This window comes from Balearica regulorum, chromosome 5 (assembly GCF_011004875.1).
Source record: "Balearica regulorum gibbericeps isolate bBalReg1 chromosome 5, bBalReg1.pri, whole genome shotgun sequence".
NCBI lineage: Eukaryota > Metazoa > Chordata > Aves > Gruiformes > Gruidae > Balearica > Balearica regulorum.
In genome coordinates, this window is record NC_046188.1 from 45,135,675 (window position 1) to 45,158,827 (window position 23,153).

At 44.3% G+C, this 23,153-nt stretch overlaps 1 protein-coding gene across 2 annotated transcripts; it reads left to right on the plus strand.

Annotated features, from left to right (window-relative positions):
- Positions 1 to 1,605: 1,605 nt before the first annotated feature.
- On the plus strand, positions 1,606 to 21,922 carry SYT13 (synaptotagmin 13). 2 transcript variants are annotated; one of them, XM_010308201.2, is made up of 6 exons: positions 1,606 to 2,155; positions 7,211 to 7,433; positions 9,328 to 9,462; positions 11,024 to 11,337; positions 15,565 to 15,694; positions 15,972 to 21,922. In XM_010308201.2, exons 1-6 carry the CDS (start codon positions 1,973 to 1,975, stop codon positions 16,274 to 16,276), a joined length of 1,290 nt encoding a protein of 429 aa, XP_010306503.1. In that variant the 5' UTR covers positions 1,606 to 1,972; the 3' UTR covers positions 16,277 to 21,922. The 2 variants fall into 2 exon arrangements, with proteins under 2 accessions (XP_010306503.1, XP_075610821.1); XM_075754706.1 differs by having other exon boundaries at positions 1,622 to 2,155; positions 9,322 to 9,462.
- Positions 21,923 to 23,153: the final 1,231 nt, after the last annotated feature.

The following is a 23,153-nucleotide window of genomic DNA, read 5'->3' on the forward strand; positions in this document are numbered from 1 at the left end:
AGTCAGCCAATGGTTGCAACAGTCTACCTGTGACAGAGAAAGTTCAGACCAGCAGAGGTAAGCACAAGGATGCTGCTCAAGGCTTTGGAAGCTCCTGAGACACAAAGAGCAGGAAGCAAAGGGAGCATTTAGTCAGATTTCTCAGTCTCCTCTAAGTGATGTTCTTCCCATTACTGAGCACAGCAAGAGATGTGCCAGTGGTCCAGCCTGGTGTGGCCACTTTTATGTTCTTTTATAGACAGAAGACAAAGCTCAAGGTTTTCCTTCCGTGAGCTGAGCTGAAAGGCCAGCTTCCATTGGCTCAGCAGTGTCTTGGGAGACTGTCTCTGCTTAAGGAATCTGTCATGATTCTCTTCTTGATGGGAGGTTGGCAGGGTTGGAAGTGAGGGGCAAGACATGTGTCTGACAAGCCTGGGAGGGTGAGGAGAAGGCAAGATGACAGAATGTGCACTGCATCCATAAGGGTGCTGCAGTGTTAAAGAGGAATCTTTAACAATTAAAGAGTCAGATGTGTGAGGGAAGATTTGAGCCAGGGAGGTGAACATGTCATCTATAATGGAACAAAGGCTGAGTGAGCGTCATAAGTAAGATGTGAAACATCAAAAAGAAAAAAGTCAAGAAAACCCATGGCAAAACCTGAGCTGCAGAAAGACAAAAACCCCTGAATTTCTTATCATTTCTGTGTACACAGTTCATTTTTCAGCTGATCCACAGGCATCAAATGTGTTCCAAAATAGAAAGGCAAAGAAACTCCCAGTAGAACTGGGTATTTTTTCCAGACCCTTATAAGGAATATTTTGCTTCTTGCTTACTAGTTCCACTCTGGCCCAGATATACAGAGACCCAGAATTATAATCATCTTCTGGCCACTAGGTACTTCTTGTTGAAGTACCTGGAAAATGGTTGCATATGTCACAAGAAACACATCGAAAGATGGCATTTATTCTCCTCTTCCCCAAGCTGGGCAGTCTGAGAAATAAGGCAAAAATAAATGAGTCAGAGAAAGTTAATCAATCCATCATCTGAAAAGAAAACTGAGATGGACATGTAGCCCTTCAGGTCTATTCATGTAGGTTCTTCTACTCTGCTCACCGCCTGACACCGCTGTAGTAAGCACTATGACTAATACCTGGCATATGTTGTTTGCTCTCTCATCCTCTCCAGAGGAAGCAGCATATGTGTCAGTGTGTCTTGTTTGATAGGATCTTCTGCTGACTTTTTAAATAGCAGTGCTGCTCTTCATTGGTGCTACAGAAATCAGCTCCAAAAGGTTCAGACCTTGCGCTTTGAGGGCAAGCTGGTGAGGTGTGGGACAGTGCTTAATTCTTGTGTGTGTTTGTTCCCCAGCCTCGGAAGAGTGAGAAAGTTTTGCCCGATTTACACGCAAGCTTCACTCTGACTATAGTGCTACCGTGCAATGCTATCAGAACAGGGCTTCTCAGGCCAGCACCTTTTGGCAATCGCTATCTTTGCCTTAAGACAGAAAAATTCAACCTCTTGAGCAAATTAGCAAGCTAGCCCTCAGAAATATTGCTAGAGAGCTAATCAAACATTTGGATGCACTTTCTGTGAGTTAGCTAGCAAGGCCCAGCCCCTTCTGCTGACGTCTTTCCTCTCTATCACACATCAGACTTTTCCCAGTGGAGCTGGAGAACAGGCTTCAATGAAAACTGCCTGTTTGCAGCTATATGGAGATTGCAGGCACCACAATCACTATTTCCTCTACCTGACCTGGAGCATAAACTCCATCATCACGATAGAAAGGTAGCCTTGTTGCCTAGCAAAAGTGGGATGATTTATCTCTGTCTCTAGATTGGTCCCTTTTTTGTGCTGCACAAGAGAATTGTTTTCAGACTTCCAAGGAGAATGAAGCCAGGCTAGAAATCGGAGTGGATGTGCGAGAGCTGCTCTCCCAGGGAGGAGAAGGAGTCACAGGGTTTCTCTGCTTTTTGTTCCTGTGCAGCACAGGACGATGGTTTTATCTGCCCCAGTTATAGCCCTGGGGGCTACCTTAGGGACTGCAACTAGCATCCTTGCCCTCTGCGGTCTCACCTGCTTCTGCAAATGCAAGCAACCTGGGAAAGGACTCTCGGAAAAGGACCAAGAGGAGGACACGGAAAATACTAAGCCCAGTGTGCTTCAGCCAGTCCAGCAAGTAAGACACAGTCTCTAATTTACTCTGTGATTTTTCTTTGAATGCAGAGGGTGAGAATGCAACTTCTGTTAGGCTCCTCAGCGTGTGATTTATGCTGCCTATTTATCTGCTTACCGTGCTCAGGATGTAACAACATGTTAATGAGAGGAGGAGTGAGGGAAAAACAGAGATGGGCTGGGTGACCCACAGAATTACCGGAGCAGGAGACAGCTGCCACATTGCCAAAGAGAAAGCTGCTAATGGCAAAAATAGGGGAGGAGGACTGGAAATGCTGCTTAGCTGTCAAGCTAGATCACAAGGGAAATAATTTCCTGAGGAGAGCAGACTGGACTTTGCCAGGTGGCATGCAGCATTATAAAGAGGAGCTGACTCCTGCTGGGATCTCCTATAGCAGCTATTTCTCTAACTCTATTCACAGTATCTTATGGTTCCTGCAGGATAGTTCCCTGTCAACAGCTGGTTTCTTGTGAAAACCATCCCTCCTCCTCCCTCTGCCTCTCTAACTGAGGGCATTAATTATGTGTGAAGTTAAAATAAGGCATTGAAATGATAATAAAACGCAAGCGAGAATCTAGAGTGTGATGACTGGACAATCTCATCACACTGTGAATTGCTTTTTCACTTACTATAAGAGCAGTGTGGAGTATGAATAATGTCAGGCATCCCTGTGTGGTCTTTCTTTCTTGTTAAAATCCAAAACCCCTGATTTACTCCTCAGCTCCGTGCAAGAGAGAGCAAGGGGAATTATAGGACCCTTCTAATATCCTCATTAATGGGAAGCTCTCCTTCAAAGGGAAATGTTTGACTGATTTCCTTGGTTGACCATGGTCTTTAGCATGAGCTATAGCACTGGTCAGTCTCTGAAAGTATTACCTGTTGGCTCTTGCTCTTGATGTTTGTATGTGCCTACGTCCTTTTCACTTTCATCTAGCCATTCAACCAAATGTTATGCCATAGCAGCCAACTCTGAAGGCCAGTGATTTGTTGTATAACAGCCTTTGTTTGCCTTTTAATTATCTGAGCTGCCTATTATTTTTGTATTCTTAGAGTGTAGCAGGAGTCCTAATTGAACTTCTCTGTAATGCTTGTAATTACATATTCAGACTCTCTCTGGCTACCACTCTTAGGCTCTTAGAAAAGAGCCCTGGCATCCTCATGCTCCTATTGCAGTTTATTCTGAGGAAAGATGACCAAATCTACTCATTGTATTGTAAGATCTGGTGCAGATATACAGAATCATGTTACCAGAGCTGCTGGTTGCTGGGGGGTAGGATGATGGCTCCACTGACCATGGATCAACATCTGTGCTGAGCCAAGGACTTCTCAAGAGATTGCTGAGCGTTCATCCATGACCACGGTGAACACTTCCTAGTATCTTTTTGCATTTTCCTAGGATGAATTTCATCTGCTATTCTGTTTGGCAGTTTTGTCATGTCCTTTCCAGGCCTCTTGTCTTTTCTAACTCATACAGGGAAATTGCAAACTCCTGTATATAAGGATGTACAATAATGCTTAGATTTTCCAAGTTAAAACAAATGAGAAATGTGTAACTTGGACAGTCATATCACTTTGCATAGGATTTTTTTTTAGCTGTTGTCTGGAACACTACCCACAGATAACTTTACCATCAGTCTCTATCTACGACAGACTTTTTCATTGTAATCTTCTAGCTCAGAAACCTCTCAAATATTTACATTAAATCCACCCTTGGACTGGACATTTTTCTTTTATACAGTCTCTTGGGAAAGTGTTAATCTGTGCTGGAGCTTGTCCTCCGGGGTGTCATCCTGCTTGCATGACTGAAATAAGCACTAAGTCACCGTGAAGTCAAATTAAGCCTCCGGTGCCCAGCAACTATTAGGTTATGGTCCTCACAATATTTCTACATTCATCAAGTTTTGCCATAACTTAATTCAGTATTTGACCAACAGGGGATAAAATTATTCAACCTGCCCTCAATGTATCGGTATTACCTGAGTGATTGTATTCTTTTGGCATTGTAGACTTTCTAATTAGAAGTATTATTTCTAATGTTACTGGTTTGGGGTTTTTTTTAAAAGAAATCTGGCCAAATTATAGCAGCTGAATGAACATTCTGTCACAGAAAGTGCAAAATGTTCTTAGTTTGCATATTCCATATGTTTAACAATTCTTTCCAATTAAAATAGTTTTCTTGCCAGGAACATGCATTCTCCTATGCTGTCACTGATTCAGAATCCGTCTATATACCTTGAAGGAATGAATCTCAAATTGAGTTCTGAGCTTGTGAAGTTTCATCATCTGAGTCTATGTTTATAAACTGTCCTGTCGGGACTTTTTCCCGACTACATTAGGACACTGACTGTCCTAGTCAGTGCTTGACATACTTAATTACTGAAGCCTGTCAGGGCCACTGATTCTGATAAACAGAGACGACAAAAGAAAGATGAAGCAAGACTGCATTTTATTCACTTGGCATGTCTCCCATGACAGTGATGCTTGTATTTGCTACAGACAGAGGCTCCCCAAGGACATGCCCTGCATACGTGAGGAGGAAGAGTTCGAACACAAAGATACATCCACAGAACAATTAAAAACTGCTGTAAATTTTCAAAGTCTCGGCAAAGGGTGCATAATAAAGATCCCAAGAACATCCAGTAATGGCAACGATGTGGTGCATTGTTTGAGTGACGCTGGGCAGGGACCCAGAAGGGTCAGCTGCAGCCTCCTTGCTACTTCTGGTTTCTTTGCTTTCACGCATTTTCTGCAAAACTATCTGAACTCTTCTGCTCATCTCTTTATTTAAGATGCTGCTGCTGATTTGCAAAAGGAACTTCCACAGGGCACTGCTGTGTAACTAGATTAGAAGACAGCAATTGGGAACAGAGCTGGCAGCAAAAATAATAAACAGAGGCAGATGTAGTTGGAAGAGGGGGTGAGCTAGTCCCACTGTGCTTGCATATGTCTCTCATCTCTAATTCTGCAGAGCAGACAGACAAGAAGAATATTTAGACCCACTGGAGCTCTTAGTTGCTGTGTGCTGATGGATTTCCTGACTAAATGTCTGGCTTTTAGCAAGAGGAAGAAAAGATTGTACTAACAATACCTCACCTTTGTATGGTGTTTTTCATCCCAAAGGATCCCAAAGCGCTTTGTGTGCTAGCGGCACACAGCAATGCAGGCACACTGCTCTGGCGTGATGGGCAGTGACTGGTAGGACAGCAGCGGCTTCAGGAGAGAAAAACAGCAGAGACTGAGCTCCACGGCAGGCACTGTATGCGTGTTAGAAGTAATGCCTTTGCAGAACAAAAGTGACCCATTTTTTCAAGCTGTTGTCTAGTGATTCCTAACATATTTTGCTTGGTTGGTCTGCTTTAATTTTAGAAGAATGGAAAACTGTATTTAAGGTTTGGATGAGTAACTTAAAATTTCCTATGTATTTTAGCACTGATGAGGCTCACATCTCTAAAAGAGGGATCTCACTTTCAGACCCACACCGCATGACTTACTTACATCATATCTAAACTCAGCTGAGTGAGAGGTGGGGACTGCGCACAGTAACGTCTGTCTGTCTCAACCCACTTCTCTTTCAAAGCCCTTAAAATTAGATAAGACAAAATGCTATGTTACATAGTGGACTTCCTAAACACTGATGCACTAGCTGCCTTGAGAAGATGGAGTCGCTGACCTACTTAGTTCTTTACCACTGCCAAGTGCATGTAAACATAGTGTTATGATCTCCATAAGCAGAGTATGACTAAAGAGGTAAAGTCCAAGACTGCTCTTTCTTCAGCTCTATTTCTTGAGGAATAGGTATGCTCCCTCAGGACATGTGAACTGGGACCAAAAAGTCCCAACACAGACAAGTGCTTCAGGGCATCTCCTACATTCATTATTAATGGGAAACAATGAGACTAATGAAAAACTTTAATTACAATTGTGAACATTTTCTGGCTCACCCTCGATCTAAACTTAACACAGAATAGGTTGGCAGGCAGCGAGGTTGGAGAGAATCCCACTGCACAATAATCAACCAAAATGGCAGTTTTACTTCTGCTTTTTGTCTTTCATGTTTTGGAAACATTAATAAAATCTGTTGCAAGGGTCAGGATCATTTGCTAGTCAGCTTTTGTTCTTTCCTGTTGATGAATCCAAATATAAATTAATCATGAATGATTTGAGTTGGGAGCAGACAGGATTCTTTCCTGGGACATAGCAAAAGAGGACTGTTATTTTTCATTGTTTCTGAGAACAGTAATGCCTTTGGGACAACCTTTGTTTAGGCTGCCTAAGCATTACACCATCTTTCAGGTTCTTCTGCTCATTCCACGTTCATGATTCAGCAGGAAATTGACATGTTAAGAACAAACTCAGACATAAATCCAAATTTCAATCCTGGTATAATAAAGGGGAAATATATGTCTGAGGGTCAGGTGGAGCTCTGGTCCACAGAGCCAAGAGACAGTCCAAGAGGCTGAGAGGACCACTGAATCAATTACTCTTGGTATGCCATTGCATGGCTCATTTCTTCAACCGGTTCTCCTTTGTCTTATTATACCATGGTCATACTTGCTCCAAGTGACTGTATGATCCATGCCTTTGACTTTCTAATGCTTACTACATATTCATGTAAAATGTTCTGAAATCTGTGGGTGGCTATAGCCTCTTGATCTTGGATTTGACTTCAAACATCAGGGTAAAAAGTCCCGTATCTCAATGATAGCAAAATGAACTTCATGGTTGATTTCTGTGCTACGAGAAAGCACAGACTTATGAAAGAAGGATTAACTGGTACAGGAACAGAGGAACAATCAAACAATAAGAATATATATTTTCTTGTTGCAACCAAACATCTGTACAGGAGTAAATCTGAAAAGACATACACCAAGTGGAAGGGTATCCGCTCTGGCAAGAAAATCTCTGGACAAACAGGGAGTGGTTTCTACAACCCAAGAAACAATGACGGTAAGAATGACTAGAGGCACCGTCTTTTCTCCCTTTGTCTCAGCTCATTTAACAGAATGGGAAGAATTAGTCTAATTAGTGCAAAGTAATAAACAAGGTTTTCATTTTCAGTTCAACGTTAAGAAAACTGCAGAGCCAGTGCAGCCTCGAGCTCTCCTGAAGTTTCCCAACATTTATGGCCCCAAACCAGTAGTAACTTCACCTGAAATTGTTAACTACACGCAGTACTCCCTGAAGACAACAGAAGAACCAGCTACTGGAAAACATACTGGTTTGGATGAGAACAGGATGAAGATACAAGTCAACGAAGAGCTGTTTGTTCTCCCTCAAAACGGTAGGAGCATTTGGTCTTCAGACTAACAATTGTTTTTCTGGGTGTAGATCTGTAATACTTCTGAGCATGATGTGATTGTAGGTAGAGAAATACATGTGAAAATGAAGACATGGGGTGCTTTTCACTCTCTTATCATGAGCATTTTAAGTGAGTTCTGTCTTCAGTGTATGTGTTTAATAGAAAGTAATCACGGAGCTCATCAGGACATTCAGATAACAAATCTGTAGTTTTGTCTGGTTGTAGGGGTTTTTTCACCTAAATATCTTTTGTGTTGAAGAATCTGGCTCACTGGAAGCAGACATTTTGTTGAAAAACATGTATTTAGTGTAGTTTTACTGAGAGCAGTTGCCAGAGTATGGGTGAAATACCTGGCCAAAACTAGGCAGAGTATCTCCTCCAGGACAAATGCTAACTGTCCAGCAACTGTCCTTGTCAGGGACATCGGCACTGGGGGTTCAAGCTTCTATTTTATTTTCTCTGCTACTCTTTTCCACCCAGTTTGGTGAGATGGTCTTGTCTTCTTGTAATGATGTGCAGTGAAACCAAAGGCTGACACCTCAGACGTTTTTACCAAACAGAATTCTTGTTTTCAAGCCAGCCCAAAGGGTAACATGCCAAAGCCTGGAACTTAAGATTCCTGGAGCCTGGGAGAAAATGCAATGTTAATTATATACATCTGGCAGCATGTCTGGGTTGCTTCCATACTGATTTTTACCTTCGCAGCTGTCTTTTAAACAGGATAATTGACTCTTATGGTTACCCCATTAATAAAACCTTCCTGAAGATTTGCCAGAGACACAATGTCATCTGTCATGATATTTTTTAAGATAAATCTTTTTAGTTTTTAAAAATTGCTTGAGATTATATTTTTGTCCTTCTGGGAGGACAATTGCTACATTCACCCCTCCACCCTGGGACTTGTGAGTATGGAAAAGAAAGTACCATGGGAAGCAGCTGCATTGGAGGAAGAGACTGTCTGAGCCACATCCTTAGGTGTCAGGGAGAAGATTATAGTGTGGAGAGGCTGAAGGATGATGGCTGCGTGTAGGCTAACGATTTATATAAGTGTGTTGATATAAGAGCCTCTCTGCACTGCTAATGGAACAAGCAAGTTTGCTTCCTGCTGTGCCTGATTTCATAGATCAAGTGTTGCTGAAATAAAGAACTGTTGCGTTCTCCTTTCAGTGCCACATTGAACTGGTCTGGACCATGGCGGAGATTTTTAGGAGGAAATGTGCCGGTCCCACTATTGTTTTCTGTGTGATTCAGAACTGACCCTGCAGATAACAGCTTTTGATGACAAAAGGCTGTGGCTTCCCTTTTAGTCTTGCAACTTGCTTGGTTTCAGTATGAAATATGTACTCAACTTCAAAACTCACACCTAGAGAAACTGCCTCACAGCGTCCCAAGCTCATTATCTTCAAGCTGGTTAAGCACTATGGAAATAGATGCCTTCTGCATGACAAAGACTGTATTGTTAAAATTAAAAAATATTTAGAGAGGTCTGAACTAACATAGAGTTGCACGGCAACTCAAAAGCAGACTCAAGTTCCCATTCCAAAGCACACAAGATGCAATTCATCAATGCAAGTTAAAAACAATTTAGAGCCATATAACAAGTTATGGGTGTAGTTTTCACCTTGGCCTAGGCACAAGGTGAAAGAGCAAGATGTTAGAGAGCAGAAGCCTTGTCTAAGTGCTGTGGAAAGAGCTGGAAGTGTGAGAAAACAGAACAAAAAGGAGATATGGTGATGGATGAAGAAGGAACATAAATAATATTCCTGAATACAAGGTGCAGGAATAGTAAGGCATCTAGAAAAGCCAAGTAAAGACAGAGTGGATTTGTTCTTGGAAGGTGAAGACCTGCTTGCTAAAGGGGTTATTTCAGTTCCAGGTGTAGTAAAGGACGTGTGTGTCACAGAGCACTTGAACCCCGAGCGGGCAGCCAGCTGTAACCAGGCCCCTGAGCTGCGCTACTCCCTTGCATATGATCAACAAAAAGCCGAGCTGCGTGTGGCACTTCTGGAAGGTAAGGGGCAGAGATCTTCCGCTGGTGATTCTCCATCTGGTGGGTACAAGACACCTGTTGATTTTATAGAGAGTTCCTCTGCTACCTTAAAATCAACACGTGTCCCCAGGACCACTGGATGTTTCATTGGTTCTGGGCTTGCGTAGAAATACCTGGCAGTGTCACTGCTGAAGTGAGCGTGCAGGGCATGGCTTGGGAACAACTGCTTGCACAGCTAAAAGCAGAAGTCAGGAAGCAGGATGGGCTCCTTCGGTCCCAGACATGGTACAAAGCAACTTCTATTTATTTTATCCTTTGGGGGCAGAGGGAAGGGGATTGCTATCTCCTTCCTCTCTATAACTTTCATTCTTCAACTTGACCCACTCCCTACTGCCTCTTCCTCAAGTCAAGTGAGGCTGAGCTAGAGATACCAGACTTATCTGAAGACCACTGAAGAAGGTCCCCCTGGTTGCGCCTGGCCAGGCTCTGTGTCACTCTGAAGTGGGAACTGACAACTGTAACAGCTTCTCCACTCAGAGCTGGAGCATCATCAGTTCCTCTGGGAAAGTAAAATAAGCTGACTGAATAATTCATGCACAGTGCAGATCTCTGTGGAAACCTAATCAAATCGCACCCTCTGAAGTGAGAACTGAAAGGGTGCTAAATGGCAGCCACGGCTGTGGGTCGCCTGCCAGCAGCAAGCCCACAGCTTCCCTCCAGGGTGGACACCCGCACCTGCGGTGCTCCTCCCTGGGTGCCCCACTGCCACCCGGACAGGATACAGCTCTGCTCCCCAGCTCTGCTAGACCCCTATGAACCATGGGACCTGGAAGCTTAGGAGCATCTGTTCTTGGACTGGCTGCAGCAAGGACCTCAGTTTTGCCCACAAAGCCATACTGTTTCATGACCCCTCGGAGCAAAGCATGCTCCTCTTGCTGCAGAGAAGGCAGGGCAATTCTGTTGATGCAACTAAAGAGGAGTGTGAAATGTCATTCTCACTCTAGGCTTCTCAGCATAAAAGGGATATAAAATTAGGGATGAATGTCTCTTGACACAGACCTTTTGGGCTTTGGGTTGTCATTTACCAGAGGTGGGACAAGCAGAATGTAATGACCCTTATATGTATCCCACGTTGGCCCACAGGGGTTGATGTATGCCAAGACGGAGGTCTCTCCCATCTCTAATGTCTGTGACTGACCATTCTGCTTTTAAACCCTTTGTAAGAAGTTTTCTTTGTGTGCCAAGGTAAAACTAAATGAGAGCTGCCCATCCCTGTGCCATGCTGTGGCTCATTTCATTGCCACCCTGTATCTTTCAACAGAGCATGTTTCCTTGCTGCTATTGCTCTCCCAAACACTAACAGAATCCTTCGGCAGTAGCAAAAGGACAAGGACGTTGTGCAGCATGAGGAAAACACCAGAGCATGGGCTCATGGCTTAGTCTGCCCCGTGCAAGCATGAACAGGGGTCAATGTCTATGCAGCTGTTTTATTTTATGGGTCTCATGAAATAAACAGTTTAGCCGCAGATTTTTCAGGGCTGTCTTTTGTGAGAGGTCCTTACAATCAATCTTTCTTTTCCAGCTATGCATGGCAGAATGAGTGGGGACCAAGATGCTGGCTGCCATTGCTACATACTGGGCACACTGGTGAGCAAGTCCGGTATTGCTGAGGCCCAGACAGAGCTGAAGAAGAAGGTGCTTCACACCCTTTGGGAGGAGGTCCTGCGATTCCCATTAACGGAGGAGGAGATGCCAGAAGGGACACTGACTCTCACCCTGAGAAACTGCGACAAGTTCTCCAGACACAGCATTGTGGGGGAACTCAAACTGAGCCTAGCTAAGGTGCAGGAGTCCTTTGGGACGGCCCAGTGGGAAAGGCTAAAGACCCCAGAGAAGGTACGGACTCAGTCTGTCTCAGTAGTCCAGAAACTCTAATGATGAATTGTTTGGACAAAAGAAGCCCTCTTCCAAGATGGCTGCATGTCAGTGGGTGGCTTTTTTTGTTTGGAGGCAGGTTTAGAGGGGTGGTGTGTGACTGCAGAGGTCATTCAGCACTGCTCTGTGTTGATCTGTAGCTAACCATTTCAGAAAGCAATCAAAGGCCCATCAACCCAGCCCTTCCACCTACAGCTCCCAGCAATTAAGATGTGTCAAAACTCCCTCTCCTCCTCCCTCAATTACATGACAATCCGACACTGATATCTGTAATTCAAAGCCTGTGTTCACAGAAAGTTACGTGAGTTTCTGTGAATTAGGATGCTGGACTGTGGTGGCAAGAGCCGAAATACCAGAGAGTGCCTACAGAGCAGGACGGAGGGACTCTGCAGAGCTGGGTGCGGGTAGGGCATACAGTGGTGCCCCAGGGAGCCTTAAGCTGGGAGTGAAATATATTGTTGGGAATGAAATGTTTGACTGAAGACCACTTATCCTTACTGGGATCAATCCATCAGTGCTACTCATTCTGGGAGATGTCAAAATATTACTCATTGCATTGTGCTGGTTTTCTTAAAGGTCAAAACCTCCTTTTCCTTGCTTATCCACACCTTCCCAGCTACACAGACAGAGAAAATGAAGGAAAGGATTCCAAGAGTACCTGAAGTAGGTACAGGGAATGCTTCATGTGCACTAACTTTTTGCACATTTCCCCAGGAGCCTTTTCCCTGCCTTGATTATTCTTCTAGCAGCAGCAATACGCTTAACAACATGGCAGCAGGGCACTGCTATTGTTGCTCCTAGTACATTGCTACAAACAGGTACCTATTGTACTCTGGTGTCGTATGGGGTGAACAACGCAAAAAAACCACCAGCAATGTTGCTAAGCATGCTGAAATAAATTATTGCCTGTCACCATCAGGGGTGAGGGCTCTCCACTGAGTTGCCCACAGACAGAGAGTACAGAGTTAGCATTTTTGATTTCCAATAATGCTAATTTATCTGATCGCCACTTGAATGCTAATAGGGCTGGCTGCTCTGAAAAACCTCCGGCAGAGAGAGAGGCAGCAGAAACAAATGGGTGGTCTGAATCAGTTTAATAAACTTCAAGCACAAGACTAAATACTTGCCTAATAGCTGTAAATTGAAATGAGTTCTCAGACTGCTGCTGCAAAAGGAGATGTCCAAAATAAATTATTCCAATATAATGATTTAAATTCCTAAATTGAGACAGATGGAGCCCCTCTCCCCCTTCCCCTCCACAATCTACTGTAGTATCTGCTTTGTAAGCAACATCCAAGGGACAGCCTCTTCACAGCAATGGTCAGTTGTCACTCAAGTACACCTGATGGAGTCCTGACACGCTGGGTACTCTGCCTTGGTCCAGCTTCACAACTACACATAGAAACAGAGCGGCATTCATTTCTTCTCCAGGCTGACAGCACAAGGTTAACACTAACAGTACTGCTGAACAGTGCCCCAGTTTGGGCTGAGGATGTGCAGTGAAAGCTGAATTTGCGTCATCTGGGACCTGAGAGAGCCAACCGTTGCACAGATAGCTTATATACAGATCCTGAATCATTCATCGAGAACCAGAGCAGGAGGGAGTGAGGAAGAGCTGAGCAAAAAAAGAGGAGCTATTTTTGACAGCATCCATCCAGGAACAAAGTTACTGGGCTTTGTTTAAAGTCTGACATTTCCTTGAAAAGCCATGAGCCGGTAGAAATTTCATTCCTACCTTCCCAGTAATTCTCCCACACACAAGGGAAGGAGCTCAGAGGGGAGTTTACAGCTAACCAGGTAATGTAATTAGTATTCAGGAATTCATGGACTGCTGTGAGCAATGCAAAGCGTAGATATTGCAGACTGATATCCTTATCTTGTCTTCCTTCCCTCCCAGTGCTTTGCTAATGACACCGATCATAGTGGCTCCTTGCATAGCACCTTCCCTTTTGTGATTTCAAGGTTCCCTGCACACGTAATTCATTGATGACCCCCTGATGCTTTTTATCCTTGTTACACAGAAAGGAAAACTGAAGTTCTGGTGGTTGTGTGAATTTGCAAGGTTGCAGCACCAAGTGCAGGTTATGGATTTAATAGGAAAAAGAAAAACAAACAAACAATCAAACAAAAAAACAGGAGGGGAAAAGAAAAGTACCTCTGGCTTGGTCTCTTCATGCAAAACTTCAGAAACTCCAGCAGAGACCAACCATTGTAGGTTTTGGTTTCATGTAGCTACAGGCTGGTCATAAACCGAAACAGATTATTAGGAGCTACAAAACCATAAGCACAAGATATGACATGTGTGTACCCTGTGTGTGTTTGTGTCTGTGTGTGTGTATGCGTGCGTGCGGGTGTGCGTGCAGGTTTACAGAGCCCTGCCACCCCCTACACCCCAATCTCCACTAATCTGTGCCTGGAGGTACAGGAACCAAATTCTAGCCGAGAGCTATAGAGTGGGACCTGGTGAGATGTAGAGTGGATAAATAAGTAAAAGCAGCTTATGACTTGCCTAAACTGTGTTTTTGTATTGAGGTGGTATTCGTATTTGTCCCTCCCTCTACAAACACCTATTCTTTTGTCGTGGACATACAGCTATTTGAATCTGCCTCTGATTTTATGTATGGGTTTTTTTAAGGTCCATTTAGATTTAGGACAGGATTTATGTAAGTGAAATGCATACGAGCCCTTTGTTGCTACCTGAGTGCATGAAAAAAAGATTTACTTGCGCTGATTTGGGATTGAATTTCAGGCTTCCTTGCTAATGGCCTCCCACCTGATTTGTGCAGGACAAATAAGTCATTCAAACCAGACAGCAATGACATCCATGTTTTCTGGAGAGTCAATCAGCTCATGCGGAGCTTACAGGGACCTGTCCTTGCCTGTTGCGAGTAACCAGGTGAAAACTTAATTTGAAATATTTATGGCTCACTTTTAGAAGCGAGAGTGCAGAGCACAGAAATGGCCTGGAGAAGGGCTGTTTGTCCTAAAGCGTGTAGATCGTGCTAAGGAATCCAAAGGGAGTCTATTGAACTGACATTAGTTTTCTGGACTCTTCTGGGTCATTAACCTCACACTAAACCAGATTTCTGTCACTAACTCCTACTCACTGAAAGAATAACTGCTCCCCTTTCGCCCCTCACCGCAGGCTGGCAGCTCTGCACACACCGGCCTGGGCTTTCTCTGCTTCCCGCCGGCTCCTGAGGAGGAAACAGCACTGCTCTTCCAGGGGAGAGTGATGGGCGGTGGGGTTATGTCCCTCTGCTTCCCCCCCGGGGCTGCTTGTTCCCAAGGAAGGGGAGAAAGGTGAGGAGGCTAAGAGGCCAATCACTCATGGGAAGAAAGGAAAAAGGAAAGGGAAAAGAAAAGGGAGAAGGAAAGGAAAAAGGGAAAAGGGAAAAGGAAAAAGGAAAAAGGAAAAGAAGGAGAGAAGAAAAGGGAAAAAAAAAAGTGTGTTGCCCTGACATGAGCACCTGATGGTTCAAAGCCTTTGCCCTGGAGGAAATCCCGCAGAGGCAGCAGGGAGAGCTGCTTGCAGGCCTGAGGGATGACAGGCTGGGAAGGGACTGAGCTGAGCTCATGGCAGATTTCAGGTTGGCTGGGGTTTTTCCCCTACCAAGTAAGGGTGTCAGAGAAGGTTCAACTCCAGCTCCAGGGTCTGGCTGTGCGGCACAGACCCAGGTATCACCTACTCTTTCCCAGGGAGCCCTACACTCCTGCTGGGCAGTGTGGACTGGGGTCCGTGTGTGGATGGAGCCTCCTCACAAAAAGATGAGCTGAAATGAAGAGTGAATTATGAAAAACAGCAATGGAAGTAGGGGACATAAATAAAGGGAAGCTAGATAATCTCTCAAAAAAAGAGTATCTGACTGCTTGCCTGTAGTTCAGCCCCAAACCCTCTTCTTCTGACTAAATATTCCACTAAAAGGAGATGTTAGGAAGCAGTTTCTTTCCAGCGACAAAAGCAAGCAGTAACTCACATGATGGGGGCATTGCAAGTGGGGAAGCCTTCAGACATCTTTGCCAGGTTTATTCTCACACAGTGTAACTGGAAAGATCTCCTGTACAAAGACAGGGAGACAACTTGGTTGGTCCACAACCTTCCACCCATGACCTTGTACTATTTAGTTTTCCTAATGTTACAGCCAAGATTGTATAAAAAATTAACCCTTCCTGTGTCTCCATTTCCAGGAGCCATCTACAGGTCATGGGGAGGTCCTGCTCTCTATTAGCTACCTGCCAGCAGCTAATCGCCTGCTGGTGGTGATTATTAAGGCTAAAAATCTCCACTCCAAGCAGCTGAAAGATCTACTTGGCAATGGTGAGTAGAATAGCGAGAAAACAGAGACTGTTTGTTTTGCTATTATGTAAATCTAGAAAGAAAGTGGGAAAGGCGGTGTTTGGCAGAAAAAAATAATAGATGTTTGGGTTAGAAATCCAAAGAGATTTGAATAATTTCTAAAAAGTGAAAACCAAACGCCCCAAGATCAATGTTTCCTATGTTCTCTCTCTCAGTCTGATGTCACCAGTTAAAAGTCTCTTGGATTCATTTTTTTGCATGCTCATTAATATGGTGTCTCTCTCCACTTCCTATACAGATGTTTCTGTCAAGGTGACACTGAGGCATCAGTCTTTAAAGCTGAAGAAGAAGCAGACCAAACGTGCAAAGCACAAGATCAACCCTGTGTGGAATGAGATGATCATGTTTGAGGTGCCTCATGAGCTCCTGCGTGCCTCCAGTGTGGAGCTGGAAATGCTGAGCCAGGATGGTGCTGGGCAGAGCCACGTGCTCGGCAAGTGCAGCCTGGGCTTGCACATCACGGGCACGGAGAGGAACCACTGGGAAGAAATGCTGAGGAACCCCAGGAGACAGATAGCCATGTGGCATCAGCTCCACATGTAGGATCATCGTGATTATTGCCAACCAGATTTCCACCAGGCCTCTGAGCCTTGGGGAATAAGCTGCATTTCACATTCCACCTTCCCCTCCACAAAGTTGCTCGGCACAGCATTCTTCTTACACCACTTTCTCTGATTTTCCTGCCTCATCCTAGCCCAGGAAAATGTATTTAAAGGACAATCTCTCACCTAATCAAGTGGGTCTCTCAAACAAGGGATTTGGCTGCCTGGATGATTTGAATTAATTGTATTAGCCTGCCCACTGTCATTTCTGTGAGGTCCCTGTTTCTGTAGAGGAGCAGAGGGAAGCAAAGGTATCATGGAGATGTAAGCCACTCCTTGGCATCTGGCACTGTCACCCAAGTCCCTTGATGAGTCCTGGCTCCATAATCACAAACACGTGGCAGATGTTTTACCAGTCACTGTTTTTCATAATACTTTACAATGCTGTGAAAAATGAAGATCACAAAACTTATTTTCACTGCAGACCCAAAGTATCAGTATGAAAGACAGAGTGAAACCAATGTGCAGTATCTGGATAACTAGAAAAAGATACAGAACTAAGGGAGAGAACAGGGGAAGAAGAGAGAGTGAGACAGTCAATGCTATCATCCTGTGTAGCCTTTGAAGCAAACACTGCCAAACAAGAAGTCAAATACTTTCCTTCACTTTTGTTTCCTGGAGTGTTCGATACGTTGTATTTAGGATTCATGAAAACTGCTGAAAATATGAACGTTTCAGGATCCTTTAGCAGAATACCTATATCTTCTATCTTTCTACAGTGTCACCCAGGAAGACCCTAAACATGGACAAAAAGTTATTGTTGATGTTACCTCCAAAAACTTGGACCAAATCTTTCTGCTTAGTGCCATCTTTTCTGTTTGGGTTTTTCTCAGCTAGAAAGTTTCAAATACTCTAATTATATTCCAGGCAATGTCTATGACTAGACAAAAGAAGTGGGATCATTTCATACCTTAGCAGTTGATTGATGGTTTTGGTTTGACAGTTAACTATCACACTCAAATCCTCATACCAGCATTACTTGAAGACAACCCTTAAGAACTGCCATGTATTTCATCACTTCCAGACAGAAGGAATTCACTGACCAGACACACTCTCCAGGGCTTGTTTTTTTGTGTGCACTTTCAAGATTCGATGCGGCTTAAATGTTACTCTTTACTGTCCTTTTTTATGTGTCTAGATGGACTGAAAGTCTGGTACTGGCAGTGATGATGTTATGACTCCATAAGCACACTGCTTGTCCTACCACTTTATTTCAAGTAGTAGACACAGCTTTAAGAGACTTGCACAGGGACAAGGCATCCAAAAATCTAAAACCAGAATGATATATTTTGTAGCACTGAAAAACTCAGAGAACTTAATTTTTGCAGGGTCAGCTTGATCCTCTGTTTAATTCAAAATATTAAGCTAGGCTTTATCTAGTATCCATCCCATTTTGATGCCTTAGTCAAACAAGTCTAGCAGACTGTCAAGTGAAGGCTGCCATCCTGTTGGCAAAGACAAACCACCAGAGAACTGGCTGAAGCACCAGGCACAGAAAGCCATGAATATGGGAATGAAGTTCAGCTGGAATCCAGTAACTAGTGGTGACTGGGGCTGTTAGTGGGACTGACACAGTTGAACATCTTCATAAATGACCTGGACAATGGGCAGAGTGTGCCCTCAGCAAGTTTGCAGATGATACAAAACTGGGAGTAGTGGTTGATACACCAGGCGGTTGTACTGCTGTTTAGAAGGATGTGGAGAGGCTGGAGAAATGGGCTGACACGAACCTCCAGAAGTTCAACAAGGAGAAGTGCCAAGTCCTGCATCTGGGGAGGAACAACCCCAGGCACCATAGCAGGGCTGGGGGCTGCCCATCTGGCAAGCAGCTTTCCATAAAAGGAGCCAGGGTTCTTGGTGGACACCAAGTTGAACATGAGCCAGCAATGTGCCCTTGCAGCAAAGAAGGCCAACAGTGTCTTGGGTCGCATTAGGAAAAGCATTGCCAGCAGGTCAAGGGAGGTGATCCTTCCTCTGTACTCAACACTGGTGAGGACACATCTGGAATGCTGTGTCTAGTTCTGGGCTCCCCAGTGCACGAAAGGTATGGCCTTAGTGGAGAGAGTGCAGAAAACGGCCACAGGGGTGATTAAGGGACTGGAGCATCTTCTGTAGAAGGAGAGGCTGAGAGAGCTGGACTGTTCAGCCTGGTCAAGAGAAGGGTCAGGTGGGGAACTTACCAATATATTTAAACACCTGATCTGGGAGAGGAGAAAAGATGATGGAGCCAGACTCTTCTCAGTGGTGTCCAGTGACAGGACAAGCGGCAAGGGCACAAACTGCAATACAAGAAATTCCATTTGAACACATGAAAAAACAGAGAAATTTTTCTTTTTTCTTTTTCTTTTTTTTTTTCACTGTGAGGATGATCAAACACTGGAACAAATTGCCAAGAGATGTTGAGAGTCTCCATCCTTGCAGCCACTCATATTTGATGGGATACAGCACTGAACAACCTGCTGTAGTTTACCCTGCTTTGAGCAGGGGTGGTTTTGGACAAGATGATCTGCAGAGGTCCTTTCCGTCCTCAGCGATGCTGTGATTCTGTGAAGAGATTGACAAGGTTGATGCACACTGAAAACTCTGTTATCTTTACACTGCTATTTCCTTTATAGGTGGTGTAGCCAGGCATTACAGGATCATTTTGAAGACAGTGATAAAAACAGCTTTGGCCAAATCAACAAACAAGCTAAGTACATCAATGAATCTTATACCCAATGTTTTAATCTCTGGTATTGCTCCACTGGCTAGAGGGGATAAATTTGCAAAAGAAATTTGACTTCTTGTTTTGCTCTATGGGTTTTTGTTTATTAACAAAAAGCTGTAGGATACTGTGAATAAAGTAGACACGAGCTTTTAGTTGATAGTGATTTCTTAATAGTCGCTGTGTTCATGATTTGCCTGTAGATATTCCTATAGCTTTGGAATCATTATTTCCATTTAAGTGCAAAATTCATTGTGATGTTGGCCTACCCTATGTAAAGGTTCCTGGCAGCGCTGTGATTCTTACTTCTTTTTAGGATAATGATAAGGATAACTTCATGGTATGAAGTTATGGTATGATGCTATTTGGCTGGCACCGGAAAGCCTGAAGGGCCAAATATTTGCCTTGCTGCCAAGAGATTTCTCTAGTTCTGCCTCCTGCTTATTTTAATGAGCTTTTTATAACATCTTGGTGACTGATTGTAAACAGCATTATCTGCCTCTGCCCCTGGTGATTTTGGCACACCCTGTAATTAGATAGCAATCCTATAGCATCTAAAAGAATAGCCCCTCACAATCTGATTTTGCTGTGATAAAAAAACATCCTCTTTTACAGCAGAAAAATACGTGTGTACACACTACTTAACCAGAAATCTGTCTGAGGAGCGCAGTGGTTAAGTAATGTAAAGCAGGGTGTTGTTCCCTCCTTTGCTGCAATGGGATTTAAATGGGGAAGAGATGAAGAGTGAAAATGCACGCATCTTTCCCGGCTGGACCATTTTTGTAGCCTGGAAAGAATGTTTGTCGCATTCAGCGCAGCCTGAACAAAGACTGCCAGGTGTTTGTTTAACGAGGCAGCCATTTGCTGTGCCGGGGCTGAAAGCAAACGCAGTTAAGGGTGCTGGCTGTGGGGAAGAGGAGGAATGCTGCGTACGTGTGGTACCGGAGGGGCAGGGAGGCTCAGCCCGGGCCCTTTTGAACTCTGTTAATTATTGGAGCTGTTTGTCATCGCATTCCAGCGCCTGCTCCGAACCTCCTGTATCGCCTGTTTAGCAATGCTTGTATGCCCCTGAGCCCCAGCACCCCAAGGGCCGGAGGTGCAGGCAAACTGCGGGGAGTCGTTGTGGTGATGACAACGTTGTGTGAATATAAACGCAAAGTATTTGGAAATGCTCAGTGCCATCATATCAAGCGGCTTCAGCAACGTGAGCTGTGGAAGTATCCCTTCAGTGCAACGTGGCCAGAGAACAAAGCCAGACAGCCCCGTGGTTTTCAGCTCCTGAAGCTGTAAACACAGGAGCATCAGCAAGCACCACAAACATGTCTTAAATTAAAGGGTGCTGCTTATAAACTGCATCATAAGAGAAGAAGCAAAAAACCATTTACAGCAATTTATGTTCTTAAGCTACACGTGTGATTAAAAATAGCTTCCCCAATGGCTATTATTGATTGCACTGATTATTTTTCCTACTATAACCTATTAACCTATGAAGAAGCTGGAAGCAAAGAGACTGTAGGGAAGACGGAAAAAAAAGCTTATGTGAGGAGCAGTCTACCTGGTCTGAATGAACAATCCTTTTCACAAAGGGCCAGAGAGCTGCGGGTTTAAGGAGAAGGATTCAGTCTCTCGTCCAGCGACAGAAACAAAACACCAGGAACTACTGTAAAACAGAATAAGAAATGCAGCCCCACATTGCATCCAGCATCACCTGCGAGAGGCGTTCTCCAGCTGTGGCCTCTGTTTAAAGGAGGGGACTGAGAGGCCAGAGGAAATAACTTGTGATACATTAAGGAGTTATTTGGTTAAAATACAGACTGTAGCCATACATTGTTTTGCCTCGACCTGCCCTCAGATCTAGATCTACACAGAGAAATGAACTAGTTTGATTTTAGGCAATTTACACTGCAGCAGAAGAGATTAAAAAGCACAGATCATCAATAGTCACTAAAACATCTCTGGGATGTTTTAGATTCATTTCTACCCTCAGCCCCCTTCCCCACTTGTAAGGGGGAGTGTTTGCAGCTGCTCTCCTGCAAGGGCAACACTTTTCCAGCACACAGTTTTCCCCTCACTTCTTGTCCCAAGTATCCTTGCATGGTGATAGGAACCATGTTTGCTTTGCAAAGAGGTAATACATTAGAAATTAATGGAAAATTCCCTTCAACAGGGCTGGGAAAATTTTCAGGCTCAACTATTCTCCCAGGCATTACTGTGCTTTCAACACCTTGAACAAAAGTACTCTGCATTTTGCTAGCGCCTGTCATCAGTATTACCTGGCAGTAGTGTCCAAAGACACCCAATTTTTCATTCCAGAATGGAGGAGGTTGTAATTTGAACTCTATAAATACAGCCCAAGGTTTGCCCAAGTTTTCCTGATATCTAAGATGAGTTGAGTATGGTGATGTCTAGTAAGAGGTGGGAGCTAAGGTGGCTTGGACCACGCTTCTTGCACTCTTTTGAAGGTTAGTTTGAAGTTTGATTGAATTGAAGGGCAGAGCTTTGGCAGCATTTTTTATGTGTTTCAGAATTTAACTAAGTCTCAAAATGTATTTGGTTCATTTGATGAAAGATAAGCATGATGAGTAAATACTAATACTTGACACTTTATATTGTATCTTCTGTTGGTGATAATCAAATTGCACAAGAATAGTAGCAAAGTGAAATAGTGCTCTGTGGCCTTCCAGCATGAGAAGGCTTTTCTGCTTACTCAGTCCTTTAGTGTCCCAGTGTGTTTATTGTACAGAGCCAGATATTGTTTGTCAAGTCTCTGTATTGTTCGCACAGTCCAAAGCACAAAAACAGAGCATGACGCTCGGCCATTGTGTCTAATGTTACAGCACAACATGTAAATCACCGCAAGTAAATAATTCCAAGTTGTATCAACAGTGTGTCTGCGTTGTTTACTCTAGGGTAAGTCCCCTCTGCTTGCAGCTCATGTCAGGGGTACAAAGTACTGGGCTGAGTCAACAGAAGGTCCTCTGAAGGGTGTCATCAAAGGATGGGTGTCCCATGAGAAGGGGAGCAGTCAGCCATGGAGTGCTATCCTGGCCAAGCATAGGACATCTACTGGCTTTTTCAGCAAGGTGGCAACTAAACTAATTCCTGCAGCTGCTAGGACGTTAGGGAATAGGATCTGGTAAACAGCTTCCTCCCAGATACTGGCTCCATCTCCGAAACAAAGCTAAGAAGTGACTTTGGATTCAGTCCTTTTGCCGATCTCAGTACTTTCAAGGTAGTGCTGATACTCTCTAAATTATGCATCTGTAAGGAGGAATACCTACTTAGCTGACCTAATACCATCACTAGAATTAGCTGGTTCCTAACAAGACATAGAGATCAAAAACTGCACATAAAAGAAAACAGATTTTTGGGGCAGGAGTGGGAAGTATTTACTTCATTGACAGTTTGGGGGCACTCCCTCACCCATCACAGTCAATGTTAAAGCACAAGGAGAAACAACAAAGTGAATCTGCCGGAGCCCCAGGCTGCTGCTGCCTTAGCAAAGAGGGTTGCCACCGGCCTGTCAGCTGCACAGCGAGGCTGATGCTACCAAAGCATTTGCCATAGAAGTGGAGAGAAAGGAGCCGTATTTTTGCCGCACAGGGAGTTGAACATGGGTGGTGCATTTGCCAGGGACAATCCTGCCTGGGGGATTAGCACGGGGTTACTCAGTAATTCCAGCCCAGCATATTGAAAAGCAGCAATAGCCACCACAGAACCATTCTTCTCTTAACCCTGCTGTTCATTGTCACTTCGGATTTATTAGAAGCTTTTTTCCCCCCATGGTATTTAAAAATTAAAATGGGACTGGCCTATAATCCTCTGTCTGGCCAGAGAGAGTGGCACCTAATCCAGCAGCTGTGTCGCAGCCATTACCAGCGCTAGCCCTGGAGGTTTGCAGCCGGTTCCTCCGCTTCCCTGAACTCTTAGTGACCGCTGAACGTGGAATAAACCCAGCGAGAAAGGGGCTCCAAGATGCCCCTGAGAAGACAGCTCAGACCTGAAACCTACCCGCTACCCAGTTTTCCAGGACAGCTCTCCCAAGTGTCATGAGGTACGGTGGCAGCAGCCCGGAGCGAGGGTCTGCAAACCCCGTCCTTGTGCCTCACACAGC

Excerpts from the sequence above, each read along its gene's own strand:
- SYT13 (XM_075754706.1), top strand. The coding sequence starts at position 1,973 with ATGGTTTTATCTGCCCCAGTTATAGCCCTGGGGGCTACCTTAGGGACT. Across the intron at positions 7,434-9,321 it reads GTTTGTTCTCCCTCAAAACG|TTCCAGGTGTAGTAAAGGAC; the intron begins GTAGGAGCATTT and ends GGGTTATTTCAG. Across the intron at positions 9,463-11,023 it reads GCGTGTGGCACTTCTGGAAG|CTATGCATGGCAGAATGAGT; the intron begins GTAAGGGGCAGA and ends TTTCTTTTCCAG.